The 26,865-nt window shown below is 39.6% G+C and overlaps 1 protein-coding gene across 4 annotated transcripts in view; it reads left to right on the top strand.

The window, feature by feature from the left end:
• The first annotated feature begins 960 nt into the window (after positions 1-960).
• Positions 961-26,865, top strand: part of LOC107700459 (potassium voltage-gated channel subfamily A member 1-like) — a 64,295-nt gene continuing 38,390 nt past the window's right edge. Inside the window, exons 1-2 of one of the 4 annotated variants that reach the window (XR_001635549.1) lie at positions 961-1,122; positions 1,759-5,533. Coding sequence is in view for 2 of the 4 variants with exons in the window: in XM_016502111.1 (XP_016357597.1) it covers positions 2,244-4,256 (2,013 nt within the window). In the remaining 2 variants the exon portion in view is untranslated. Of the gene's footprint in view, positions 1,123-1,323; positions 1,422-1,758; positions 5,630-26,865 lie in introns of those variants that run through there. The other 3 variants (XM_016502111.1, XM_016502110.1, XR_001635550.1) reach the window with 3 other exon arrangements.

Genomic DNA, 26,865 nt, shown 5'->3' with positions numbered 1-26,865 from the left:
GCTGCCGAGCCATTGGCTCGTTTTTTATATATACTGCACGAACCAATGGCCGTGCAGTTTCACTGCGTGATTTAAAAAAGACGTCAGTTCAGGAGAAAAAAGGCTTTTTCCCATAGCGTCTTAAGCAGATGCAGTACTCATTCCCGTATCTCAGGGAACCGAGGCTACGTAAGTAACCGAGTACGCTTCCAAAATTAAATAATTGGCCCCTATATTACCATTGTTCAAAAGCCAAAATAAACTGATATAAAATATTATTTGGAAAATATGATACAATAATTTCCAAAAAGATAACAGCATATTTTATAACACGTTAAATGTATAAACATTCATGTCAAATCAATTTAAAATGTGGGTTTTATTTTACATATTTAATTATTTCAACATTTAAACTTTGACATCTCAAAGTAAAAGGTTGTAAAATCTTTCTTTTTCTCCTCAAGTTTTCAGCAGATCCTACAGCAGAAGCCTTTTCTTCTCTTCGGGGTCCCGGGCCCCAGTTTCAAACCCTCTATACTGAGCTAAAAGAGGTGAATCTTTTATTTATGCTCTTTGTATAAACGCTTGCTTGTTTAATGGATCAGTGAAGAGTGAAGTGCAGAGCTCTCACACACAATCACATTCATCTTTTTTATGTTGTGTTTACATTCTTATCTTTTTCCAAACGATGACTATACACAAACAGGCCGTGACAGAAAGTGTATGTGGCTTTTTGACAGAGCCACACACAGGCTGCTTAGTGTGTGCAGCTCGTGCTCTGCAGCAGTCCCTCGGGAAGGCAGTTGCGATGAATTGAATGTCAACAGATGCATAAGGGGTTGTCGAAGTTTGAGAACTGCAGCACACCGGTGCGCGCGCAGTGGCCTGCCACGACCACTAGGGTGCAATCGAGGTCTTTCCGCGTTGCGCAAACGTGCCTCTCGCGGCGGAGCGCAGCTCCCCAATAACACGAACACAATGGTCAACGGGCGAGACTGAGCGGCAGACAGATGCGCGCTGCGCATACTTACCTAAGGCTTTTTCACATGGCATCCTAAAACTTTGATACATCTCGATTCTGACGCCGCTCGTGTGATTTATGGAACCTCGCAGCATGCTCTCGGTAGCAGCACCTGCTTTTTGGTGAGTGTGAGCCCAGGCTTAATGCAGCGGTGCATGTTTTTTGGGGAGGGGGAGATGGGCAGGTGATGAGAGATCCCGTTGAATAAAAACCCAACGGCGAGCCGTGGCCAAAACGGTCATCCCTCGAATGCGATCACACCTTACTGTTAAGGTGTCATGTTCTGCGTCGATCGAGGAATATCTGGATTCTCTGAGCGAGAGGGAAATTTTTGACAAACCTGGGATTTACATCCTCAGCCATCTCTAGCTTGTCATATTAAGGGTGGAAGCTGAGAAGACATCCTCATATAATGTCCTACGTAAGTGGCTCGAATAATGGAAGGTGGAGTGCATGAGAGGGCTGATAAATTGCGTGCGACGACTTTTTATAATTAATTGTCAAGGGATTTTGGATCAGTAATATCACGCGCTGTTTCCTGTTTCCTTGCTTGGCTGGCCTGTAACAATAAGGATGTGCCATAGTATTATTATTATTATTATTATCATTATTATCGATATGTAGCGAGAATATGACTTATGTCTTTGTTACTGATTACTTTTTTCAAATGCTCTGCTCATGTCGGTATACATATCCATCACAGTCTACATTATGATGAGCAGTTTGCATTCTACAACACGTTTTTCTTTTCTTTGCAGCTGTTGCTGGTGTCAAGCGGATTCAGTGATTCATTCATAGCCACTGAAGGGGCAGAGGACGGAACAAACCTACACCCCACCCCTCCCTCACAGCGAAGATGGGAACCAGTGATTTCATAGGCGAATAAGGTCTCTACGGCGACCGAGCACCTCAGATAACGGAAAGGAGCCGCTCTCTCCTCATGCATTAAGTTTCCTTTTGGATTACGCAGGCGCGCGCTAAACGCACATGGATTCTAGAACTGTTGGACACATTTTCTCATAATGATGATTATGATGATGATGTCACCAGAGGCACGTCGCTTCGCTACAGGTGTAAAGTCCAATTACAATAAGTAAAGGTGCACTGAAAGGCCTTAAAGCACTTCCAAAGGCAGCGGACCTACAGTTCCAGTCAAGTGCATTTATGAACTTGCTGAGCCCGTCTTTTGCTCAGCCTCTTCAGCCCATTTTCCATCATTCTGAACGCTTCGTAGTTTGAGAAGATGGAGTTTGCTATGGTGGGCGCGGACAGCGGGGGCTGCAACACCCACCTGCCCTATGGATATGCACAGGCTCGCTCCCGGGAGAGAGAGCGCGAGCGGGAGAGACAGTCTCGCGCAGCGGCGGCGGCGGCAGCCGAAGCCGGAACGGTCGGAGAGGTAGGTGGGTCCAGTGGCCATTCCCACAACCACCCGCATCAGAGTCACACCGCCTCTTCAACGAATGCCAACAACAGTAGCGCCGGGACCGCCTCGCGCCCCTCCTTCTCCTCCTCCTCCTCCTCCTCCTCCCAACAGCCGCAACAGCAGCAGCAGCAGCAACACCACGAGCCACCACAGCAACTTCCCAGAGAGCGAAAAAAGCAAAGAGGCGTCGCGCGCTGGAGACGGAACCGCGCGGCACTCGGCGGGGATCTACGCCACTCAGAGTTGGCGCTCCTAGGATCCGAGGAGGACATCATGATCGAGGAGGAGGAGGCGGAGGGCGAGGAGGAAGAGGAGGACAGGGGAAGCAAGAGGTGGAGTTTTGTCTATAACATGGGTGATGAAGAGGAGACGGTCTCGTTAACGGACAGGCGTCCTCAGTCAGGGTACGAAAATGTTTACAATGAGTACGGCTGCTGCGAAAGAGTTGTCATCAACGTGTCGGGCTTAAAGTTTGAAACTCAGCTGAAGACTCTCGCGCAGTTCCCGGACACTCTCCTGGGAGACCCTGAGAAAAGAATCAGGTACTTCGATCCTCTGCGTAACGAATACTTCTTTGACAGGAATCGACCAAGCTTCGACGCCATTCTATATTTCTATCAGTCAGGGGGGCGTTTAAAGAGACCCGTCAATGTGCCGTTTGACATCTTTTCCGAGGAGGTCAAGTTCTATGAACTCGGGGAAGAGGCAATGCTCAAGTTTCGCGAGGATGAGGGCTTCGTGAAGGAGGAAGAGAAGCCGCTGCCCGAGGACGAGTTCAAACGTCAGATCTGGCTGCTGTTCGAGTACCCGGAGAGTTCAAGTCCAGCCAGAGGGATCGCGGTCGTGTCAGTGTTGGTCATCGTCATATCCATCGTCATTTTTTGTTTGGAAACATTGCCAGAATTCAGGGACGACAAAGAATTCCTCAGTCCAGGTAAAAACTCCACACAGGCAGACAATGGATTTACGCCATTCAACGACCCCTTTTTCATCGTTGAGACGGTGTGCATCATTTGGTTCTCGTTTGAGATCATCGTGCGCTTCTTCGCGAGCCCCAGTAAAGCTGATTTCTTTAAAAACGTTATGAACTCCATAGACATTGTCTCTATTTTGCCTTATTTCATAACTTTCGGCACAGACCTCGCTCAGCAGCAAGACAACGGGCAACAGGCAATGAGTTTCGCGATCCTGAGAATAATACGACTCGTCCGCGTGTTCAGGATCTTCAAACTGTCTCGACACTCGAAAGGTCTTCAGATCCTCGGGCACACTTTGCGCGCGAGCATGCGAGAACTGGCGCTGCTCATCTTCTTCCTTGTCATCGGTGTCATCCTGTTCTCCAGCGCGGTGTTCTTCGCAGAGGCGGACGAGCCCTCATCACAGTTCACCAGCATCCCAGACGCCTTCTGGTGGGCTGTAGTGACCATGACCACAGTGGGCTACGGGGACATGAAGCCCATCACGGTCGGGGGTAAAATCGTGGGCTCGCTGTGCGCCATCGCCGGTGTCCTGACCATTGCGCTTCCAGTCCCTGTCATCGTGTCCAACTTCAACTACTTCTACCACCGGGAAACTGATAATGAGGACCAGGCGCCCGTTGTGGAACAACCCCCACCGGTCTGTCCGTACTTTCCGGATTTCTTGAGAAAATTCAGAGGGTCCCCATCGGGGTCGTCTTTGGGTGACAAAGCAGCAGAGTACATGGAGATGGAGGAGGGCGTGACAGAATCTCTGTGCGGGGCTGCCACGCAGAGCCCGAGCAGAGGGAACGGTACTGACATAGGCGGAAAAAACAGTTCACATTCCCGAACCCTACAGACAGATGTGTGATTATGGAAGAACGATAATTTCCATAAAGGTGACTGCACAAATGAATCAGTTAACAGCACACATGCACAACTTGAAGACATACAGTATGCGCGTGCGGAAAACACAAGGAGACGCTCACGCATACATACATGCACTCATTAGGTTCTGGACCTGAGCTGAAACATTTTTGCGATGTGGCTACTTTTGTAGAGAAACATACCCTGTAATCACGTGACAGGCAACGCAAAAACCACCAGCTTTACGTGACGTGGAGAGGTGTCTCTATCGTTCCACCGGTTCATTAATAAAGGCAACAAAAAGGAACTTGCATAGGCACTTTATGAGTTACATTTGTTAGTAATTGTAGGAAAACAGGCGAGTTCTTATCTAATGCTATTATGCAATAACGTTTAAATCGTTTGCACTATCATCAATTATGTTATAGTCTCCCAGTTTAATGCAGAGGAAAGAAACGTGTAACGCTGAGGTAGAGAGGGAGGACATTGAAAAACGACTCGATAATCAACATGACTTGTTGACATGATTATTAATTAATTCGAAATACTAGCAAAAAGACGCTGCAGTCTTCTCTGATGAAAACCAATTCAGCTAATAGTAATGAATTATTTTAATATATTTGAATTATTATGATTAATTGGAAAGCAGCATGTTGCGTAACTTAAGGCAATGTTATCTTAAATCTCATTATGGCAAACATGTGTCCGCATGGCAGTATTCAGTATGTTCTACACTCTGGTTAAAACCCCTTTTAGCACACACCCTGTGTAGTTATTTGTGCATTGTCCACGGTGACTGAAAAGTCATTTATAGTCAGTCCCTTTTTTGAGTATTGAAAAACAAATCAGTCATGTTAGTTTTTGTTCATTAGCACAATATTTGAAACACCATAATTCATCCATCATGCGATGCGAGGATTCATTCTTTCTAAGAATCACAGTCACATTATGGTATACTGAGGCCAAAATAACCGGTTCACATTGTCTCACAAAGTAAACACCTTGTACAACAGAGTCAACGACACCATGGCTTGAATGATCAGTTTGGCCACTATCTTCAAGTTGCTGTCATGGGAGTATATTTCAAGGGAATGCTTCATGCAACTATTTGTCTTCATCCCTTTACCAAATGACAATGCATCCCTTTATAAAAATGCTGGCGGAAATGTACAGACAGCACTGAAGGGAACATGAACTTGGTAGACTTCATGCACAGCGAATTCTCGTCCGATTGGAATGCACGATGACCACTGAGCAAGCGCAGTGCTTTGTGGAACCCAGGTAAGCTATTTCGGCGTTAAGATTTAGTTTAGTCACAGCAATCATGTTGTCATTATTCACGCTCAGTTTTAAGCGGCATTCAGATGTTTACGCATATGCCTGGCCCTACTAGTTGTCTGTTATGACTAGGAACAGGTGTTCCACGTGATTTCAGCAGGCACGTTTTCTCTCGTTTAATAATATATCAACAATGTCTTGAATTGCTTAGCAACAAGGGGCTTAATTGTCAAAGAGAAGACTAACTGTGCTGTGTTCCCTTGGAATCCAAAAATCCTCATTGCTCATTAAGTGTTCCGACTCCGAGCTTCATTTTCTGATGTCATAATAGCTGTCACCGTTTTTTGTAGACCAGATAATTACCATTTAATCTCCAGTAAACCGATATTGTGTCATTAATAAGACATACTCTCAGCACGCGCTACAGGGAGATAACTATGGCCTCCCTCAGCCTGCTCATCTCTCACAACACGATTACTTGGCCAATGTGTACTTGTATAAAATATGCACACTCAATATTAGATTATCATAAGTGCCTTCTGTGTCGTGTCAATCTGGTGCCTTGTGGGCTTGTTACAAGAAAATTGTGTAAGTTGATGAAAAAGTAACTGACAACTGCCATTTATCAGCTGTTAATGCTGTCACCGCTATAAACTATGCACACTATGTACAGTGTCCCTTTTCAGAAGCGATCCTCTTACAGTAGATGCACTACTGATAAAGAGTTATATACAGTAATGACATGAAATTACAGGCAACGTGCTCTGTCTTTAAGCAAAAAAAAAAAGAAAAGATTTTAAGCATATTATTACTGTCTTTATGATATAGTTCAACAGAGGTCATGGAAATCTTTTCACTTAAACAGTGTTTACTTAATGTGGTCTTATTATGAACAATTCATTAGTGCTTGTTATTAAAAAAAGTCTTCATAATCTCACCACATTTTATAATCAAAATGTAACAACTTTATAGCTTGCTTTGAAATGACTTTCCTTTTCTGATGTCACTTAGTCAGCACAGACTATTGGATAATTTTAAACAATAGTCTAATACTCATACTTTGGAACAGGCTTATATTTGTTAAACCCACATCTAGTAAATTCTAGCTAGATAAAATCAAGTTCTGCTCTACATTTTATTAGTAAATATCATGATCTTTTGGAAATGCATCATATTATAGATGTAAAATGGGTTGTGACTATCTGTCTGTCTTGTCTGTCTATCTATCTATCTATCGCATATATTATTCTTTGACTTATCTTTTATGGTTTATAATGGACTCTAAATGTGCACTATGCAGTTAATCACCATCTCACATATTAGAGAAAAAAAATAGTGAATTTCTTTCATTTTTATATGTTATATATAGTATACTTATTCACACAAATGCTCTTTGATACATATCTCATGAGATTTTGTTAGCAATGTTAAGGGAGTGGATTGACTGTCCCATTGCACTGAAAGTAAGAAGTGGTATTGAGTAGTCTTTACTAAACCTTTATGTTTGTTTTTGAAATCTGAAATGATATTCCGTGTAAATGAGGATAGTCCTTAAACATTATGGGATCCTGCTTGCTGAGTCATACAGTACTTTTGCACATATACACGCAGGCACTCATATTCATGATAACCCAGGCTATTAAGCACTCACTTAGTCAGCACAGACTATTGGATAATTTTAAACAATAGTCTAATACTCATACTTTGGAACAGGCTTATATTTGTTAAACCCACATCTAGTAAATTCTAGCTAGATAAAATCAAGTTCTGCTCTACATTTTATTAGTAAATATCATGATCTTTTGGAAATGCATCATATTATAGATGTAAAATGGGTTGTGACTATCTGTCTGTCTTGTCTGTCTATCTATCTATCTATCGCATATATTATTCTTTGACTTATCTTTTATGGTTTATAATGGACTCTAAATGTGCACTATGCAGTTAATCACCATCTCACATATTAGAGAAAAAAAATAGTGAATTTCTTTCATTTTTATATGTTATATATAGTATACTTATTCACACAAATGCTCTTTGATACATATCTCATGAGATTTTGTTAGCAATGTTAAGGGAGTGGATTGACTGTCCCATTGCACTGAAAGTAAGAAGTGGTATTGAGTAGTCTTTACTAAACCTTTATGTTTGTTTTTGAAATCTGAAATGATATTCCGTGTAAATGAGGATAGTCCTTAAACATTATGGGATCCTGCTTGCTGAGTCATACAGTACTTTTGCACATATACACGCAGGCACTCATATTCATGATAACCCAGGCTATTAAGCACTCGTTTACAGGTTAATGTTGCATAGCCTGTGGAGAGGTGTTACGCTAGCTCTGTCTCTTCATTTTCTGCTGTAGTTCATACTGGATTGCACCAATACTTCACAGCACTTGTTATTTGCTGTGCTGAACATTTTTAAAACATTTGGTGCTGGCTGTGTAGTAATGACTGTTGCCCATCTTAAGCTCTTTTAAATTTCTCTGGGCCTAAAAGTTGTTGTTAATGATTCATTGCATCCAAAAGCTGAATCTGCTTCAGCTTCAGAGGATATTTTCTGAAAACAATCTGCTGTGCTGCAGTCTAGGTATTTGTAAAATGGATACCAAACTAAAAGTTGGCTTCTTTCTCATACTTTATGGCATCTTTCTCTCAATCTGTCTTACTCTTTTCTTTGTTCCTTCCATTTGCCTCTTCTTCTAAAAGGTGGAAGCATATCCCTCCATTTGTGACAGCCTCCTTCACTTCTCTGTAGAACAACTTATAGAATCACACGCATGTCAGAGACAGAAAAAAAAATGCAATTCTTGTGAGATCAGTGGACTGTACAGTTCGCAATGCATGCTATTTGTGTAGGTCTGCATGTGTGCGCTTGCTTGTCTGCAAGAGCGTAATAAATCAATAAAACCCTTCACCCACATCACCTTCATAAATATCAGACTCAATGCCACAATAAATGGATATTAAACTAGATTTCCTAATATCAATCAGCCATGACTACAAAAGACATTTTGCCATATTGATAGATCAGTGTAACAGCACTCATTCCCATAACACTGACTCTCTGTAAATATCAAGGCAGTGTGGAGAGCCAGAATAATGTGGCATTAGTCCAACCGAAAGCAATCAGCATCTCTCCACTCAGGGCATTAATTAGCTGCCGTGCGTGATGTGTGTAGTATGACACAGAAGTGTAGCTGGACTTGGCTTGATCACCATACCCACACATACATTGGGGCTTAGTGCATGATGGGAAAATAAACAGCACTATAGATTAGAAACTGAGTTGTCATAACAGATTTTTCACTCCATAATCCTCTCGTCTTCTCTCTGTACACCCAAGGAGTATAAACAACAGACAGTGTTGCATGTGTTAAAATCAGTTGGGCAGAAAAACACAAGCTAGTTACCCTTATGTAACTTTAAAATTAGTGATTTTATTTCTGTTATTTCTTATTGTTGCTGAAGTGTCCTCTAAACTGTTGTTAGTGTCAAGTGCATTGTTTGGCCCCAAGCACAGGTGATGTGATGCCACTGAAAAATTAGCATTACTCCTTGTTCTGTGTAGAGCAATGTTTAACATCTTAATGACATAGAGGTACATGTTCATGCTCAGAGGGGTGCAAACTAGGTTTTTAGGATCACAGGGCTTGCTAGCACCAGTGTATATAGAGAGTTTGGTTTGGATAGTGTCCAGTGGTTTCATTCAATGAGTCCCTCAGCTAAGAAAAAGTTCAGTAAGAGGGTCAATGATGTATAAAAAAACTGTTTAATGAATCATGTAGTGCAAACATCAAGTAAAATGTGATTTTTACAAATTTTAACTGAATGCATGTGAGTGTACACATCTTGAGCAGTACGGTCCCACATGTGTCCCTGGGAGTACGGTAAAATATGGGATTTTAGAATGTACAGCGACGTCACATAACTGCCAGATTCAAATGTGCTTTCATGCTTTGCCTGGCGCTGAGCTCCGTGCCTGTCATATACTGTATATCACAACTATGCAGTGTTTTCAACCACATAATGTTTATTTTAGGTTTCAGACATTTAAATACAAATAAGTACTAAGCATGCCACAATTCTCAATATAAAATTGAACCATTCTATAAAACATCCACGGTTCAATACGAGCTTGTGAGTTTTTGTAATAATTTTTTTGGTTTTGCATTTAAATAATTTTTGTGCGTTTTATTTCTCTCTGAATTAGCTCTGTTTGTGTGTGCCCGTGAGCCTACACGCTGAGATGAGAAAATGCCTCCCATCTTATCCAACAAAAGAGAACATTATAACGTACTCCACATCATCAGTCGAATGTTTGAAAAAAACTTCCTTTTGTGATCGGATGTGGCTTCTAATCACTGAATAAGGCAGAAAATATATTCCATACTGCAAAAAAAGGCTATGTTGATTAGCAATGGATTATAAATATACATAATTACTAATTACTACATTAATTACTATGAAAACACCCGAGATGGCTTGAAGAACAGAGATAAAAACTACACATTGTCACAGTCAAGTGTTTATTGTCTTCATGTTTCATCATTCAAAACATTTCTATCTATCTATCTAAAAAAAAAAAAAAAATTGTAAACAAGGTATGTATTGAACCGTGGGCTACCTGTATTGTCGCATCCCTATAAGTACTAGCAAAACTAGCAATACTGTCATACAGTGCTATTGTGGCTACAGTATGTCACATGCAGTGTTGGGATGGTTACTTTGGAATAGGTTACAGATTACAAGTTGCCTTATTTAAGTATAATGCAACACTATTTCAGCAACTATTTCAGTTACTTTATTAAAGTAATGTAACTGATTACATTTGATTACTTTTTCATTACTTTTCTAAATTTCTAATGAATGTTTTCAACTGAACCAGGCAGGGTTAACCTTACAGTATAGTACTCAACACTGATTACTGTCAAAATCCTCCAAAATCCACTTGAATTAAGATTATAAAATTATAAAAATTATAAGAATATTTTAATTATAAGATTTTAATTTTAAAGCACACCCACCACAAAATCAGATTTTAGTACCTCTTTTTACTTTGAGATCATTCTGAGGTTAAAACAGATTTAAAATCACAACATAAAATAGTTTAATAGCTAATATACTGTTTTTGAAATCAGATCTTTGTATAGCTATGACAGGAAACACTGCGTTGGAAAAAAATAATCTTAAAAAATAAAGCATAAACATAAATCCAAAAAAGAAATAAAAGAGTTATCGAATAGGCACGTGTCATATTCTGCGTCCTAAACTCCTGAAACATTGGTGTCTCATATTTTAGAGCAATCAATGCATTTTGGAAAATCAATTAAATCTGTATGCATATGAATTTCTAATGAATGTTTTCAACTGAACCAGGCAGGGTTAACCTTACAGTATAGTACTCAACACTGATTACTGTCAAAATCCTCCAAAATCCACTTGAATTAAGATTATAAAATTATAAAAATTATAAGAATATTTTAATTATAAGATTTTAATTTTAAAGCACACCCACCACAAAATCAGATTTTAGTACCTCTTTTTACTTTGAGATCATTCTGAGGTTAAATACAGATTTAAAATCATAAAATATAGTTGAATAGCTATGATACGGTTTTTGAAATCAAATCTTTGCGTAGCAAATATGTCAGGAAACATTGGCATCTAACAATGCCTTGGAAAAAAACAGTTAATCTTAAAAAATAAAGTATATGCATAAACCCAAATAGAAAATAAAAGTTATCGAATAAGCATGTTTCCTAAACTCCTGAAACATTGGTGTCTCATATTTTAGAGCAATCAATGCATTTTGGAAAATCAATTAAATCTGTATGCATATGAGTGTGTGTGTGTGTACTGGTTTAACTATACTTGTGAGGACCAAATGTCCTCACTTATATAGTGAAAAATCATGATAACCCACTAGTGCGGACATTTGACTGGCCCTCTCTAGTTTAAAGGCGTATAAATCAGCCAAAATATGTTTTTATTTAAATCTAGTGTTTTGCACAACTTTATTTGAGGGGTAGGTTTAAGTATAGGGGTTGGGTTAGCTGATAGAAAATAATCAATGGAAGTCTATGCAATGTCCTCACTAAGATAGCAAAAAAAAAAAAAAAAGATAGTGTGTGTGTGTGTGAAAATATTCAGATATAACACCCTTTGTAATAATTTACATTTTCATAAGTAACTGTCATTTAATTACACATTTTTTCTCAGTAACTGTAACAGATTACAGTTAAATTTATTTTGTAATTAATTTAAGTAACTCAGTTACATGTAACTAGTTACTCTCCAACATTGGTCACGTGGCAAGCATGATGCGTCCCCATGGAAATAATACGGTGGTACCTTAAAAAAACTCACGCCGAGGGGTCAGCTAGAATATTTAAAACTTATGTGTGAAAGGGTTAAATATATTTCTCAAGGTATGTACGTTGCATTGTAATCGGAGTGAATAATATGTATTCATAAATATGTTTTTGGGGAGTTGCATCACATGACATTTTACAAACTGAACTAACCTTGCCTCGCAATGCAAAGGTCAAATCATCTGATATTTTAAAAGACTTATTGACCTTGACACAGTCCTGAGGGTCTGCAGGGGTTCTCTCTATTATATCTTTTCCTTTTTTTATGTGTTTTTTTCCCCCAGCATGTTTCTGCATAGTTGCACCACATGACTTTGATTTGGACAAAAGCTATGCAAAAATAAAGGAGCAATGAAACATTTATTAAATATATATACGTGTTCTAAAAAATAAGAATAAATTATTTTTGTCAAGAATTTCTCTTTTAATGGGGCTTTTTTTATTTATTATGATATCAATACAGTTGTTTTACTCCTATATTTGTGACTTTATTGGGGTAAAAAAAAAAAAAAAACCCAGCAAAATAAATAAATTCATTTGATTACAGAAATAAAAACATACTTATCATAGAATATATGTATTCAAGTCACTGTATATGTGTAAACTGCATTTCAATGGGCTTTTTAAATAAATTATTTGATAGGACAGAAAATAAGTGTCGCTTCATTGACCCAAGAGCTGACTCAGTAAAAGATTTAGGGCTTCTAACAGAAGGGTCTTTCACCCTCAAGTCATGTCTGCTGAGGTTTATACCGTCATATTTTCCTGGAATACAGACAGAATGACTCTGCACCTGGGTGTGTAGAAGAACAGACTTGATGAACAAATATTCCTGTTCTCCCGCATATATTCCACTAGTATGTTTAAAGCTCAGTTCTATTGTTGTCAGCATATCCATCTTTGACATGTTTGTTTGTGTGGTTGACTTGTCATGGGAACACACACACACACACACACACACACACACATTGACAAAAACACTTCCCTTCGGGCTTTAATAACACTCCCGTAGGGCAGGGCACTGGAGGTCAGGATGTGTGTGTTGCTGAGCAGTTCTGTCTTGTTGGGTTGTGTTTCTCTTGTCTGACGGCTTATGCCCGGAGGGTCAGGGTGCATTGTCTGTACTAATAGGACTGACCCCTCTGATGAGAGACTCAAGACGGGACGCATGCAATGGGACGCCCTTAACAAACTTCATGACCTTAGCAGAGGTCAGCACATCATGTCTGTCAGCTGCATTCACATACAGCATGAAGAAGAGCAAGTGATTGAAAAAGCAATCAAAAGACAATTCCAAAAGCTCCTGAAGCTATTTAGAAAATTATTCTTAGGACAGCCTCCTCCATTAGTGTAGTGTGTGAACATGCAATTACAGGTGTTCCTCTTCAGCTGATTTGCCATTTTATGTCAAATTATATTTGTACTTTATGTGCAGTTCCTTAGCATAGTCCATAGTCCTTTTCATTTGACCGACATATGCTTGAGAAAACACTTCAGACAGGCCATAATGCTGAAGGAATAGGATATGCAATCCAACTGAATTCTGCTCAGAGTAAATCCAGTTCTCAAGATATTGTGGGAAAAATTACTGATGCTTCAGGACTGCAAAATATGATAAACAGTACAATCTGAATATCACTAGATGCCACTAGATGTTTGAATTTGTTGTCAGTTTTGAATAAGAATAAAATACAGTAATTAAAATAAAAAAGAGAAACACTGAAGGCAATCCCTAACAAAGACATTTCTAGCACGCATAACATCATTATATCATCATCACAATTGAACTTAGCCTGTGCTACAAAGTTTTTGGAACAGGAGAGATCTCAGAATCCTATTCTCAATATCTCATATTTTACATATGTTTTAATGGATCTGTTCATTTTTTATATATGTAGTTATTAGGGTTGATTCACAATTATTTTATATGATTCTTAAAAGACATCCCCTAATGTATTTCAAGCAAGACAGTCCTGTTGAAAAAAAAAACAGCATATGCTGGTTAGGTATGTTTTGAAGCATGGCAGCTGGCTTGAGCTGGTTAAAACTGGTCCTTAGTTGGTTATAAGCTGGTTTGAAAAAAAAAACAGCATATGCTGGTTAGGTATGTTTTTCAACAGGGATAAGAGATGGACAGACTTTTTCAGACTATTTATTGCACCAAAAGTAACTTGAAAGGAAAATAATTTTATACTAAACATAATAGGCTACTTAGAACACAGCATATAATTTAATAAAACAGTATGACCTGAGATGGGGAAAAATACCAATCAATATATAATAACATCTAAATAAATCTTCTTTTAGTCTTCTTTTAGTTATATTTGGGTTACCTCTAAGCCACTTCAATAATATCTTGATACCTTTATGTTACCAGTAAAATTGCACTGTCTGTATTTTACAGATAATGATAAAGTTTAAAGTCATTTTTTCTGCTTTTAAAAAGTTAATAGTAGATGTGAAAAAATTCATGCATATGTTCAAATTCAAATACAGTCACATGAGATAGCTTTAATAAAAGCTGATTTATTTTACATACAGTGGGCCACTTTATGGGGCAGACATATTAAGATTACATGACCAGCCAAATATCACTCGCTTTACCCAGGTAACCCTATAGAATAAAAGATATGTCACTGACTGCAAATAGGACAATTCTGAATGCACATTTAAATGCATTTTTTCAGTAGTGGCCATTGCAATGAGTTGGTTTACCAACTGAATCAATGGTTTGAACACACCTGTTGCAGTTATAGGTGGCAGCGTGATGATTTGTTACAGCCCTAGTTATTAGTTGCATTGCTGCAAAGACACATTTCCCAAATGCATAAGATCGAAACATACACCGATTCAGTTTCTTGTCCTTCCTTGTCAAGTTATTCAACCATCCATTCCCACCAAATTACACCATCTTTCAAGATGTGACATTGTAGTGTCCTGGGGAGGTACTGTGGCCTTGCTCTGCATTAAGTCTCTAATCCACACACACACACACACACACACACACACACACACACATCAGAAGAAAGGAATTACAAACGGGACTGACTGTGCCCTGATCTAATTCCTGCACTGTTTGGTGGTTATAGGTGGACAGCAAAGCCAAGCGGGAGTCAGTGACCTTCTGACATTCATGCAGTCAAGAAATACAGCATGGAAACTGCTGAGCTGTAAATGCAGTATGATGCTGCACAAGCAGGCCCATCATTTCCTGCATGTTGTCTATGGTTCTTATGATATAGCAGCTGAAATAGTCTATCAACTTCTAGCATTTGCCTCGCATCCTGGCCTGTTGTACAGCCAATTACATTTCTCCTCTGTGCTGAGCAAGGAAATCTTCATTGTTGTGATAATTCTGGTCTGAATGTTTATCTTGGTGGGTTTCCTGTGCTTTAATTGGCTTGTCATGCTGCCCCCAGAGAGCAGGCTGAGAAACTGCAATTTAGGTCTCTGGAATTAGCCAGCACTTCCTGTCTCTCTATGGGACAGATGTAGACTAATGCATTTTTTATTATTATTGTTATTTATAGTACTGTTGAGGAGGGTACAAGAGTATCTGTGGCTTTTCTCAAGAGAGCTTTATATTCGCTTCATTTAGTTGTCCTACACTCTTAAAAATAAAGGTGCTTCAAAAGGTTCTTCAAGCAAAGAGCCTTTTGTAAAACAGAAAGGTTCTTCAGATGTTAAAGGTTCTTTATGGAACCATTTAGACAAAAAGGTTCTTCTATGGCATCGTGAAGCACCTTTATTTTTAAGAGTTTACTAACCAAACGTTTAATGTAGATTTGCTTGTGGAGGACCATCACAGGGACCTAAATCTGTTTGAGCAAAAAAAAAGCTTTCTTGTAATTCTATAAAAATGTATTTGTTGCTTTGGTGATGTAGTCCTCAAAGAAAAACAGTTCTGAAACACATTTTGCTTTACAAAATATAGTTTAATGGCTGAGGCACAGGCAAAGTGAGGTGACAATGATATATGATAATGTTATGAAAATCCCATCCAGCTTTACACTGTGGATGTAATAAAGTGACATCATAACCAATCACCTGACATGCCGTTTATATTGAAGTTGTTTTTGATTCTTCCCATTGTAAGTGCAAGATGTGTTTACAGTAATTAAAACTACACAGAAACAAAGTAATACGTCTAGATTAATCAACTCAAAAAATGAGAAATGCATTAAATTAAATCAAATCATTGATGTATTTAAATGACTGTGTTGTATTTTATCTTGACTGCTTGTATGCAATCTCTGTCAAAGTGTGTCTGCAAACTTTACATATTAATTCACATAAATCTCATTCCATACAGGCAGACAGATGAGGCCTAGCAAGACGATTGACTTCCCCCTTGTTGTTCTGTCTGCAGGAATGGAGGGAGAGTTTTTCTTTCTTTCCATTCTCTCTCTCTCTCCCAGCCTCTGTATAGCTATAGAGCTGTCTTAGTTTCGGGGCGGAAATGTTAATGTTGCCATGGAAACCTTAGCTAAGATCTATTTTATGGTACTAGCTCCAAAGTGTGTGTATGTGAGAGAGAATGAGAGAGAGGACTTGCTTTTTGCTTGATTGAAACAATGTTTTCTTGCATTTTTTTTTAAAGTTTTGCTCTAACTAGATGATTAGTGTTAGATGATTCAGCATAGGCAGAGTTAATTTTGTGCAGAAATGTTTTCACTGAAGGAGGCTGTGAATGTTTATTTTGAAGGCAGTGAATTAAAAAGGCATAAGCTTGATTAACTTTTGATGTGACTTGATTTTAATAAATAGCAGTATGTTAATATAAAAAAAAATTATATAAATATTATAGTATTGTTTTCTTGTTAAAAGCATATTAGTGATAAAACATCAAATGGAAATTAAGTTTGAATTTACATTAGAAACAAAGTGTCACTGCTTGTATGCGAAAAGTGGGGTATGAAGCGACATATACTGTGTCCAAAATTAACTTCTTGACATCTGCCAATAAATAGTGGATTTAGAAGACTGCGGAATTTTAAAATTATGGAATTAGTTGTTTTTTCTATGCATATGTATGGCAAACAGTGAAGGTCATCGTGTCACTCACAGCATCAAATATTGGCCAGTCTCTACTCTCTATGTGAAATTCTGTCTCTCATAATAAAAATAGTCATTTTGGTGGCTTAATGCAAGTAATGTCACTAATGCATTACAACATGCAGTTCAGTAAAAAAAAAAAACGTACTTGTTAGAAGATGTGCAGGACAAGACAGTCACTTAATGAGCTTATTTTTTTATGGTCAAACAGAATATCTGTGTCCGGAAAGATCACACTTGATGATAAGTCACTTTAGTAGAGTGCTTGTATGTGTTTCATTTGATTCATTCACAATGTCACTTACATCAAGTAGAAATCAGCTAGAGTTTAACTATCATTCTTGGCATCAAAACATAACATCATTTTGTTACAGCTCCTAATAAAGCTACCAGTCAAATGCCAAGAAAATTAATTAATTTACTTGCCAAAGTCAGATTTTTCTTACATTTGGCACATGGTGAGAGTTAATTTTGATCCCTGGGCACACATATATATATATATACACGAAAGGTATGTTTACACAGAACTGTTTGATGAGCAGAAGGGACATAAATACATTTGCAGAGTAATCACTATTGCAGAAAACAGTGCATCACATGCGGAATTTTTGTCATGAGGAAAATATAGAAAAATACATATTGGTTGTCATGGCAACAGCAAAGTTTAAGACACAGAACGAGAAAGGTAGATTTCTACACCATTCTATCCACAACGATCATTTTAACAAAAGTCCCTCACACTCCATCTCTCATGCTGTGTTCTCTCGCTCGGTTACCTGGGTGCTGTTTATAGTGATTCCATATTCATTGCAGTGCAGCAGACACCACAACTCGGCTTATGATATCTCTGCTGCTCCCTCAGGCTTTGCTGCATGCAACATGTGGAGCACAAGTGCTTTCCTGCTCCTTACTTCTGGAGAGAAGGCTAGATCCCCAAGCACAGCTCATCATGGCAGTTGCTGCCCTCTTTCTACATGGATTTTGACAAGTTTCTCCATGTCGCTTAAATAATGCAAACTCTCTTGCCTCAGCTTTAACACAGTTAACCACAGTGACACTGTGTGTGTGATTTGTGACTGCGTGTTTTGTTCTGTATGATCTGACTTTCACCCATAGCGATAAAGCATTACAATTGGCTGATTTGTGTAATATAGATAATTGAGCACTTTTAATACTAATACTATCAGGAATAGGAAAATTTTAAAGGGATAGTCCACCCAAAAATGAAAAGTCTTTCACCATTTACTCATCTTCATGTCGTTCCAAACCTGTATGATGTTCTTCAGTGGAAATATTTGAAGAATGTTGGTAATAGATTCAGTTCCCATTGACTTTTATTGTGTGTATATATAAGGAGCAAGCGACAGACACAGTGGGTGTGGCGTCAGGCCTCGGAGCAGTGGCGGCTGGTCAATAGGGGGCGCTGGGGCTCCGCCCCCTCCAAGTTAGCCTGGGAAGAAGCCTACTTCAACATGTTAAATATAAGTTAAATATATATTGCAAAATAATCAAGAAATTGCATTATTTAGTCATACTATTTGACTGGTAGTCATGTTAGCACCTATAAAAAAAAAAAAAAAAAAATCAAAACTCTATTTAGTTTGTTTTGTGTATGCGGGGCGCCGGACAAATGGGTGTCTTTAGGTCCGTAAACTTTTGAAACACATGTGACTTGAGGCTGAGCTCTAATTGGCTTGTTTTAGATTGTCCTCAGGGCGCAGAGCATTTTACAAAAAATCCTTTCACAGGACATTCAAATGAAGAAAATAAATAAATAAATACGGATCATGGAGCTTGGGCGGACTTGGCTAGCTGGATGCGGTCATGCCTTTTATTGTTTTCCCTATTTGTTATTTCAAAGTTCTGTAACCGAAGCATTGTGGACAACGACACAATGCAGTTTAACTTGAGGCGATCATCGCGGTCCAAACACAATGGCTTGTGTAGATTATATAGTTATCCAATGGACATGTCTCTTTTTGAGTAAAATATGACTTTATGGTAGTATTATTATATGCACAATATTAAAATAGATAAATAATATAGTGTCCCTTCTTCAATTGGACATACATTTAGTCATGTCTGACAACTTGACAAATATGTTGTCAATACCATTAAAATAAAGGTCTATAAGTATTTAGGAAATTGCAGTTTTTGCATACTTATTATATTGGGCTTTATTAAACTTTATGAAAATATAATAGAGTTATATGCAATTTTTTACTACAAGTCAATTTATTGAACAATTTTCACAGTCTTTAAACTGAGATCTTAAAGGATTTGATATCCTGTGGCTCCCTCCTGTGGACAACATTAGTATTATGGCCTTCATCTTTGAATCACATTAATATAAATGGCTGATATTTTCATTTGTATTTTTTTGAATGATTACACGTTTAATGATTACTTTACTGATAATACACCCACATTAACATAAGAAAATCAGCCAATTAGAAGATAGATTCGTGGTATCTTATTTCATGCTTTAAAAGTTGAATTTTCCACTTCCATTTTTTATATAAGCAGTAATGATACATTATTATGTCACTTTTTTAATGGTTATTTAACAATTGCATTCAGTCCGGCTGCCTGCAATAACAGTGTGATTCTGTTTGTTTGCGCCCCTCCAAATTTTTTTAGCACCAGCCGCCACTGCCTCAGACAGGCTTTTATTTAACAGAAAATAAAACATAAAATGTGTAAAATGGTTCCACTCCAGGCAGCAGGTCTGACAGCTCGCGTCTCTGGCGGCGTGGGAGTCCCTCTACGCTCCCCTCCTGGACCCACGAGGACACCAGCGTGCATGCACAGGGGGAAGAGACCGGTCTCTCGAGGAGAGGCGCACTCGGCTTTTAATAGCGGCGGTGACAAGGCTCCATTCACTTCAGGTGTGCCTCATCACACGCCGCCAGACCTGAGATGGTCCTCACTGCAGAACACAAGTCCAGGGGGCATGGTTGGATGCAGATCCAACTCTTCCCACCTGACATATACCTAAACCTACCCGTCTCCACCCCCTAATCCCTAAACCCACCCATCTCCACCCCTAAACCTACCAATCTCCACCCAAAAATGTGGATCCAACCACGCCCCCTGGATCTTGTGTTCCGCAGTGAGGGGCTACTGCCAGACCTCGCTGTTTCTGCACTCCTCCTCTCTCACACACCCACTCCTGTCGGGAGCCTGTGAAGGGCAGCGATTAAGGGACGGGGTGATGATAATTAGGGGGGAGGCAGCCGATCCGTCACAATATATAATAATGAAAGTCAGTGGAAACAGAAACTATTTGGTTACCAACATTCTTCAAATATTTTATGAGCCACAGAAGGAAGAATGTCATATAGGCTTGGAACGACAACAAGCGTAAAATTTTTTCATTTTTGGGTGGAATATACCTTGAAGTAAATTATAGAAATGTGTTTAAATGCCTTTATTTATGGTTCAGTAGTGTGTTAATGTGGGCACTCCAAAGGAGCAGTTTCAAGCACCCTGTACAATGCATCATGGGCTGTTTGCAGTCCGTTTCACTTTTCTAATCAGAATCAGAATACTCAAGAAAAAAAATGCTTTATGAAACTTGATTTTTGTTCTTCAGGAATTGATTGGATCGTTAAAAAGGGATGTTACAAATCAGAATGGAGCCAGTTGGAGTATGAGGGAATTGTGATATCAGCCGAAAGTGCAAGTCATTTCAGAGGCAGAGAATCTGAAGATTAAAGGTTGAGACGACAATTTAAATCATTTTAAATATATGAAATATTTTTCATATTTTACCCTGGTGCAATGCAATATTTGATTACAAAGGCTTTAAGGAAATAATACATTTTATTTTATGATTCTTCTTAAGGTTAATGTGTAATAAACATAAACTGTAATTGACAAGAACAAAACAAACAGTTAAATTCACAATTATTTGTTTGTCAAATAATGCTCAGTTAAAGTGTCATGATAATGTTAGCCGTATAACAACTTCATTCTTTGCCTATTTCAAATGGGTTTCTACATTTAAAATTGTTAATCACTCACTTTTAGACACCACTAGATTCCTTTTTTCTCAAATCTTTCCAGTATATTCTTGTCTGACAACATTTGTTCTCTCTTTGGTGACATTGCACTTTACATCTTGCTTGTGTCTCCCACCACCTAGCTGCCCTGATTTAATTTAGATGAGGCTTGAACAATGGTAGTAGACTGCAGTGTTAATTTTGAGCTTGTGAGGGAGATTTGTCTCAGTCTAGAAATACTCTTATGCTTCAAATACCAGTGTAGATGAAACAGGCTGTATAGTGACTATAAGTGGATTGTCCAGAAAGTAAGGCAAATGCATGACACTCTCAAGCAAGACGTTTTATAAAAATGTTATTAGCATACTGTAAAAGTGACATTGCTGCTTAAAAGTAAGCTAAAAGGCAGTGTGAGCAGCACTAAGGTGACAATAGAGTCAGAATGTCCATTACATCTGTGAATTGGTATAATTGTTACAAACTGCTCCAAGACTGCAGGTTGAGGATCCAAATGCAGTATTTATTAGGGCAGAATTTATTAAGGCAACGGCAGATAAGACAGGGCAAAGAATTGTGAGAAATTGAGTCCAGGATGGAGTGGGGAGGAGTGCCCTCTGGTGGATGTCCAGGGCAATCCAGCTGGTGATCGTGACATAGGCCCCTCCTAAGGAACGGCTTCCAGACTCTCCTAACAAGATCAGAGAAGACCAGGAATGAGGTGGAGTGGAGGCGGATCAGGGGGCGGGTCGGAGGGCCAGGTCCATGGAGTGGACGGGAAGCCAGGGCAGAGGCGGCGGAACAGGCAGCCAGGGCAGAGCAGAAAGCTAGGGTGGAGCCGGCAGAGCAGAAAGCCAGGGTGGAGCCGGCAGAGCAGGGAGCCAGGGAGGAGCCGGCAGAGCAGAAAACTAGGGAGGAGCCGGCAGAGCAGAAAGCCAGGGAGGAACCAAAAAGCACCAGGGCAGAGCTGACGACCAACAGGGCGGAGCGGGCAGAGCTGACGACCACCAGGGTGGAGCGGGCGGAGCTGAAGACCACCTGGGCAGGGCTGAAGACCACCAGGGTGGAGCAGGCTGAGCTGAAGACCACCAGGGTGGAGCAGGCAGAGCTGAATACCACCAGGGCGGAGCAGGCAGAGCTGAAGACCAACATGGCGGAGCAGGCAGAGCTGAAGACAACCAGGGTAGAGCAGGCGGAGCTGAAGACCACCAGGGCAGAGCAGAAGACCACCATGGTGGAGTGGGCGGAGCGGGCAGAGCTGACGACCACCGGGACAGAGCAGGCGCAGCTGACAACCACCAGGGCAGAGCAGGCTGAGCTGTAGACCACCAGGGCAGAGCAGGCGGAGCTGAAGACCACCAAGTCGGAACTGACGACTACCAGGGCGGAGCAGGCGGAGATGAAGACCACCAGGGTGGAGCAGGCAGAGCTGATAAAGAGAGCACAGAGAGGTTAACAACGGCCTCTGTGGCCATAATAGAACAGGCAGACAGTTCAGTGATGGCATCTTGGCCATGACAGGGCAGGCGAGGAGCTCAGAGACAGCCTCCTTGGCCATGACAGGGTAGACAAGGAATTCAGGGACGGCCTCCTTGGCCGTGAAAGGACAGGCTGAGAGTTCAGAGAATGCCTCCTTGGCCGTGACAGGGCAGACAACTGATTCAGGGACCGCCTCCTTGGCTGTGACAGGGCAGACGAGGGATTCAGGGATGGCTTCCTTGGCCATGACAGGACCGGTGAAGAGCTCAGAGATGGCCTCCTTGGCCGTGACAGGACAGGCGGAGAGCTCAGGGATGGCCTCCATGGCCGTGATAGGGCAGACAAGGGATTCAGGGACGGCCACCTTGCCTGTGACAGGACAGGCTGAGAGTTCAGAGACGGCCTCCTTGGCCATGACAGGACAGGCAGAGAGCTCAGAGATGGCCTCCGTGGCTGTGACAGGGATAACAGAGTGTTCCAGGTTGAACTCAGGGCTGGCAAAAAAATTCATAAACAACCTCTGTGGTTGTATCGAAGCAGACAGGCAGTTCTAGAATGACCTCTGTGGTTGAGACAGAACAGGCAGAGAACTCACAGGTTGACGCCAACACTGGACTGAGCTCTGGGGCTTGAGTGAGCTCTGAAGCCAATTCATGGACTGGAGCGGGCTCAGGAGGAGTAACAGAGCAGCCATGGTGACCATGTCGTGACGAGACTCTGGAATGGCGGCCATGACAGGACGAGTCTCTGGAGTGGCGGCCATGACGGGATCCTCCTCAGTGACTCCCACAGTGAATGTTGAACTGCTCAGCTCCAATGCAACATTGAAATTGATATAATACTCCAGAGTTCAGCTAGGGTCGTGCTGCGGCATGAGCGAGCTGAGTGGTTTTGATAGCCCCAGTCAGATGAGCCAGCTCAACAAATTCCTGAACATAATCTTCAATGGCCCGGTTACCTTGACGAAGGCGCAAGAGGCAAACTGCTGGATCTTTTGCCGAAGTCTTCTGTTACAAACTGCCCCGAGACTACAGGTTGAGGATCCAAATGCAGTATTTAATAAGGGGTAATCCAAAGCCGTAGTCTAATAAACAGACAAGAGAACATAAACACAGGGTAAACAGTCTAACACAAAACACCAGGCAGGAAAGTCTGGGAAACGGGGTAATACAGAGAACAGGCAGAGGTCAAGCCCATGGAACAAATAAACAAAAGAGCACTCAGAAATGCAGTAGTAACACATACAAGACTTTGCAAGGACACAGGGAAATACATTGTATAAATAATGTGAGACAAACAGGATAACAAGGAAACAAGGGGGAGGAGCTCATTAAACACTAACTAACAAGGGGAGCCATGACAACAAACAAGGCAGAGGGGCAAATAGCAGATGAGACCGGGCAAAGAATTGTGGGAAATGGAGTCCAGGATGGAGTGGGGAGGAGTGCCCTCTGGGGGATGTCCAGGGCACTCCAGCTGGTGATCATGACAATAAAATACATATTGGTATTGTCTTAATTGCTCTTTAATTCCTCAAAGATGTTAATTTTTTAAGGACTCTTCTTTTAAAATTGCTTTTATTTTTTTATTTCTCCGTATAGCTGAAATATATGCAGCTACACATTGTAAAAAAATAATTTTCAGATTTTGCAATTTCAATTAATTTTTTTGTACATATTACTTAATATATAAATTGTCCAGACAACTAGAAAAATTAAGTTTATTGGCCCTCAGCTAAGTTGAAAGTTGAATGAACTAGTAAAACCGTTTTAACTCAAAAACGCATTTTGAAACAACTGCATTACACCGAAAAAAATAAGATAACAAAACATTTTAAGGCAGTGGGGTAACTTTTTTAAGCTGACTCAACAAATTGTTTTAAAAACAATGTTTTTTTTTTTTTTACAGTGCATGCAATCTAACTGCGTTGCTTTATTCATTTTTATTAGATTGACTGTTAATGTAAATGGCATCTTGAGCCCTGGGAGTATTCATTCATCTGTCACAAATTGCAGTAACCAAACACGAAATGCATAACACTATGCCTCAGTGCATATGACAGAAACGAGTATTCCTGCAACAGATAGTGTCAGGTAAAGCATTATTGATTTTTTGTGTATGTACGTATGTTTATGTGCATTACTTGTGCGTGCATGTATGTGAGTTTGTGTTTGGAGGAGGCAGAGAAAGCATTTTAAGTCCAACGACTGTGCAGCTTAGATGCTGACAGCTGAATCACAGGCTGCTAGGGAAGAAGGAGAAAAATCAATGGCTTTTAAATTCACTTTGTGAGGTAATATCAAAGGCAGTGACTGTTGAATCGCAAATAAGTAGCTACATGGCTGTGTGCAGGTGTTATGCAGGGGCCGGGTGAAGGGAATGAAGTGTTATGTAGAGGGTGTTTTCAGCATGCACTGGGCAACAGCATGATGAAGATATCCGTCTCTGATAAAAAACTCTCTTAAGACCTCCCACTCACCTTTGTAATTCTGAAAAATGTCTATCAGCTGCAACAGCTTGAAATCTCAAGCTGACAACCCATCAGCATACAATATTGTTGTTTCATTGGTTCTGAATGCTAATATGGTGCAGTTGATGGTGGACTCATTGTTGGTGATTTCATCACTCAAAATTTTAATATTTTAACATTGAATCTTATATGCTTATTGATATTATTTTTATTAAAATTATAAGGTATGTATTTTGGGGTAGAAGTATCTGTGTGTTTGATGGGTGGACTGGTCAGAAAACCTGTTTGACAACATTATTTTTTTTTTTCAATTCTTTTTGGTGATGCTAGTTGTGCATACATGACGTGCTTCTCTTTTAAGGGCATGTTTTGGACTGATTACATATGGCATAAAATATAAAAAAATATGAGACACAGTTGGGTGTTGGCATTGTCTTTTCTGCTAGTGACACCTTCTGTTGTGTTCTGTTTATCTGCTTTAATCATCCACTTGCTTTTCAATAGAACCTGATCTCTTGTTGATTTCACAAAACATATCAGTGGTGAGGTTGTGGTTTAAGTATCATGTGGCCTAAAAGTATTTAATCTTAAAATCACGTCCCACTTTCACATTCCAACAGCTATCATCATTTTGCCCTTGAGCAAAGCATGTTACCCTATGTCAGTACCTACACATTTGTGACCATGGACCACAAAACCAGTTTTAAGTGTTAATTTTTCAAAATTGAGATTTATACATCAAAAAGGTGAAAGCTGAAGAAATAAGCTTTCCATTGATGTATGGTTTGTTAGGATAGGACAATATTTGGCCGAGATACAACTATTTGAATATCTGAAATCTGAGAGTGCAAAAAAATCAAAATATTGAGAAAATCACCTTTAAAGTTGTCCAAATGAAGTCTTTAGCAATGCATATTACTAATCAAAAATTAAGTTTTGATATATTTACGGTAGGACATTTACAAAATATCTTCATGGAACATGATCTTTACCTAATATCCTAATGATTTTTGGCATAAAAGAAAAATCTATAATTTTGACCCATACAATGTATTTTTGGCTATTGCTACAAATATACCCCAGCGACTTAAGACTGGTTTTGTGGTCCAGGGTCACATTTATGTTTACTTGACACTGTATAACCTTATTTCAATGGAACACAAAAAAAGTTATTTGACAAAATGTCCAGGCTTCATTTTTGTAATAACTGGGGCCATTAGACTCCAAAAATACAATAAAAGTAGCCTGTACGACTTTTGTGCACCATGTTTTCATTATTCCAAGTTTTTTAAATTACAGTTTTTCTCAGTCACTTTGGTGCATTTCTCAGATCAGAAATTAAATTCTCAAAACTACTCGTTAAATCTCCACATCATCTAGTCAATTGTGTACATCATAAAAGCAGTTTCTTATTCGTTTGAACAAGTTGCGATTGCTTTGGTACATTCATGCAACTGATTATGTACATTTGTTTGCGGTTTATCAGTTGCTAATGTCATGTTGCTCAAAATGTACTATATAGTTCTCTGTGCAATAGTCTAACCCCCCAAAACATCTAGTCATTAGTTCATCGTATTAGTCATTAAATGCAAAATGGTTGATCTAGTTGTCATAACATATATTTTCTACACATTTCTATTAAACTTTTTGTAAATTTGCCATGAATTTTGCAGGTGAATCTTGACTTTCACTAATGAAGAGAATGTAGATCAGCTAATGATAAACCAGTTCTCTGAAATAGCTCAAAAAAGTAATCTGATTACATAACTCGCGTTACTTGTAATGCGTTACCCCCAACACTGCTGATATGTTCATTGACATAATTACTTACTTTTGACAGATGAACTAAAGATTTTGAGTAAGTTACAGGCTTTTGTAGGTAATCCATTGTGTGGTGCTGTCTGTATGAATTGTTTTGAGAAATGCACATACTACTTTGCAAATATCAATGATG

Source organism: Sinocyclocheilus anshuiensis, unplaced genomic scaffold, assembly GCF_001515605.1.
Source record: "Sinocyclocheilus anshuiensis isolate Anshui unplaced genomic scaffold, SAMN03320099.WGS_v1.1 scaffold154, whole genome shotgun sequence".
NCBI classification, from domain to species: domain Eukaryota; kingdom Metazoa; phylum Chordata; class Actinopteri; order Cypriniformes; family Cyprinidae; genus Sinocyclocheilus; species Sinocyclocheilus anshuiensis.
Note: the sequence above shows the minus strand (reverse complement) of the source record. Positions and strands in the feature narration are given on the sequence as shown.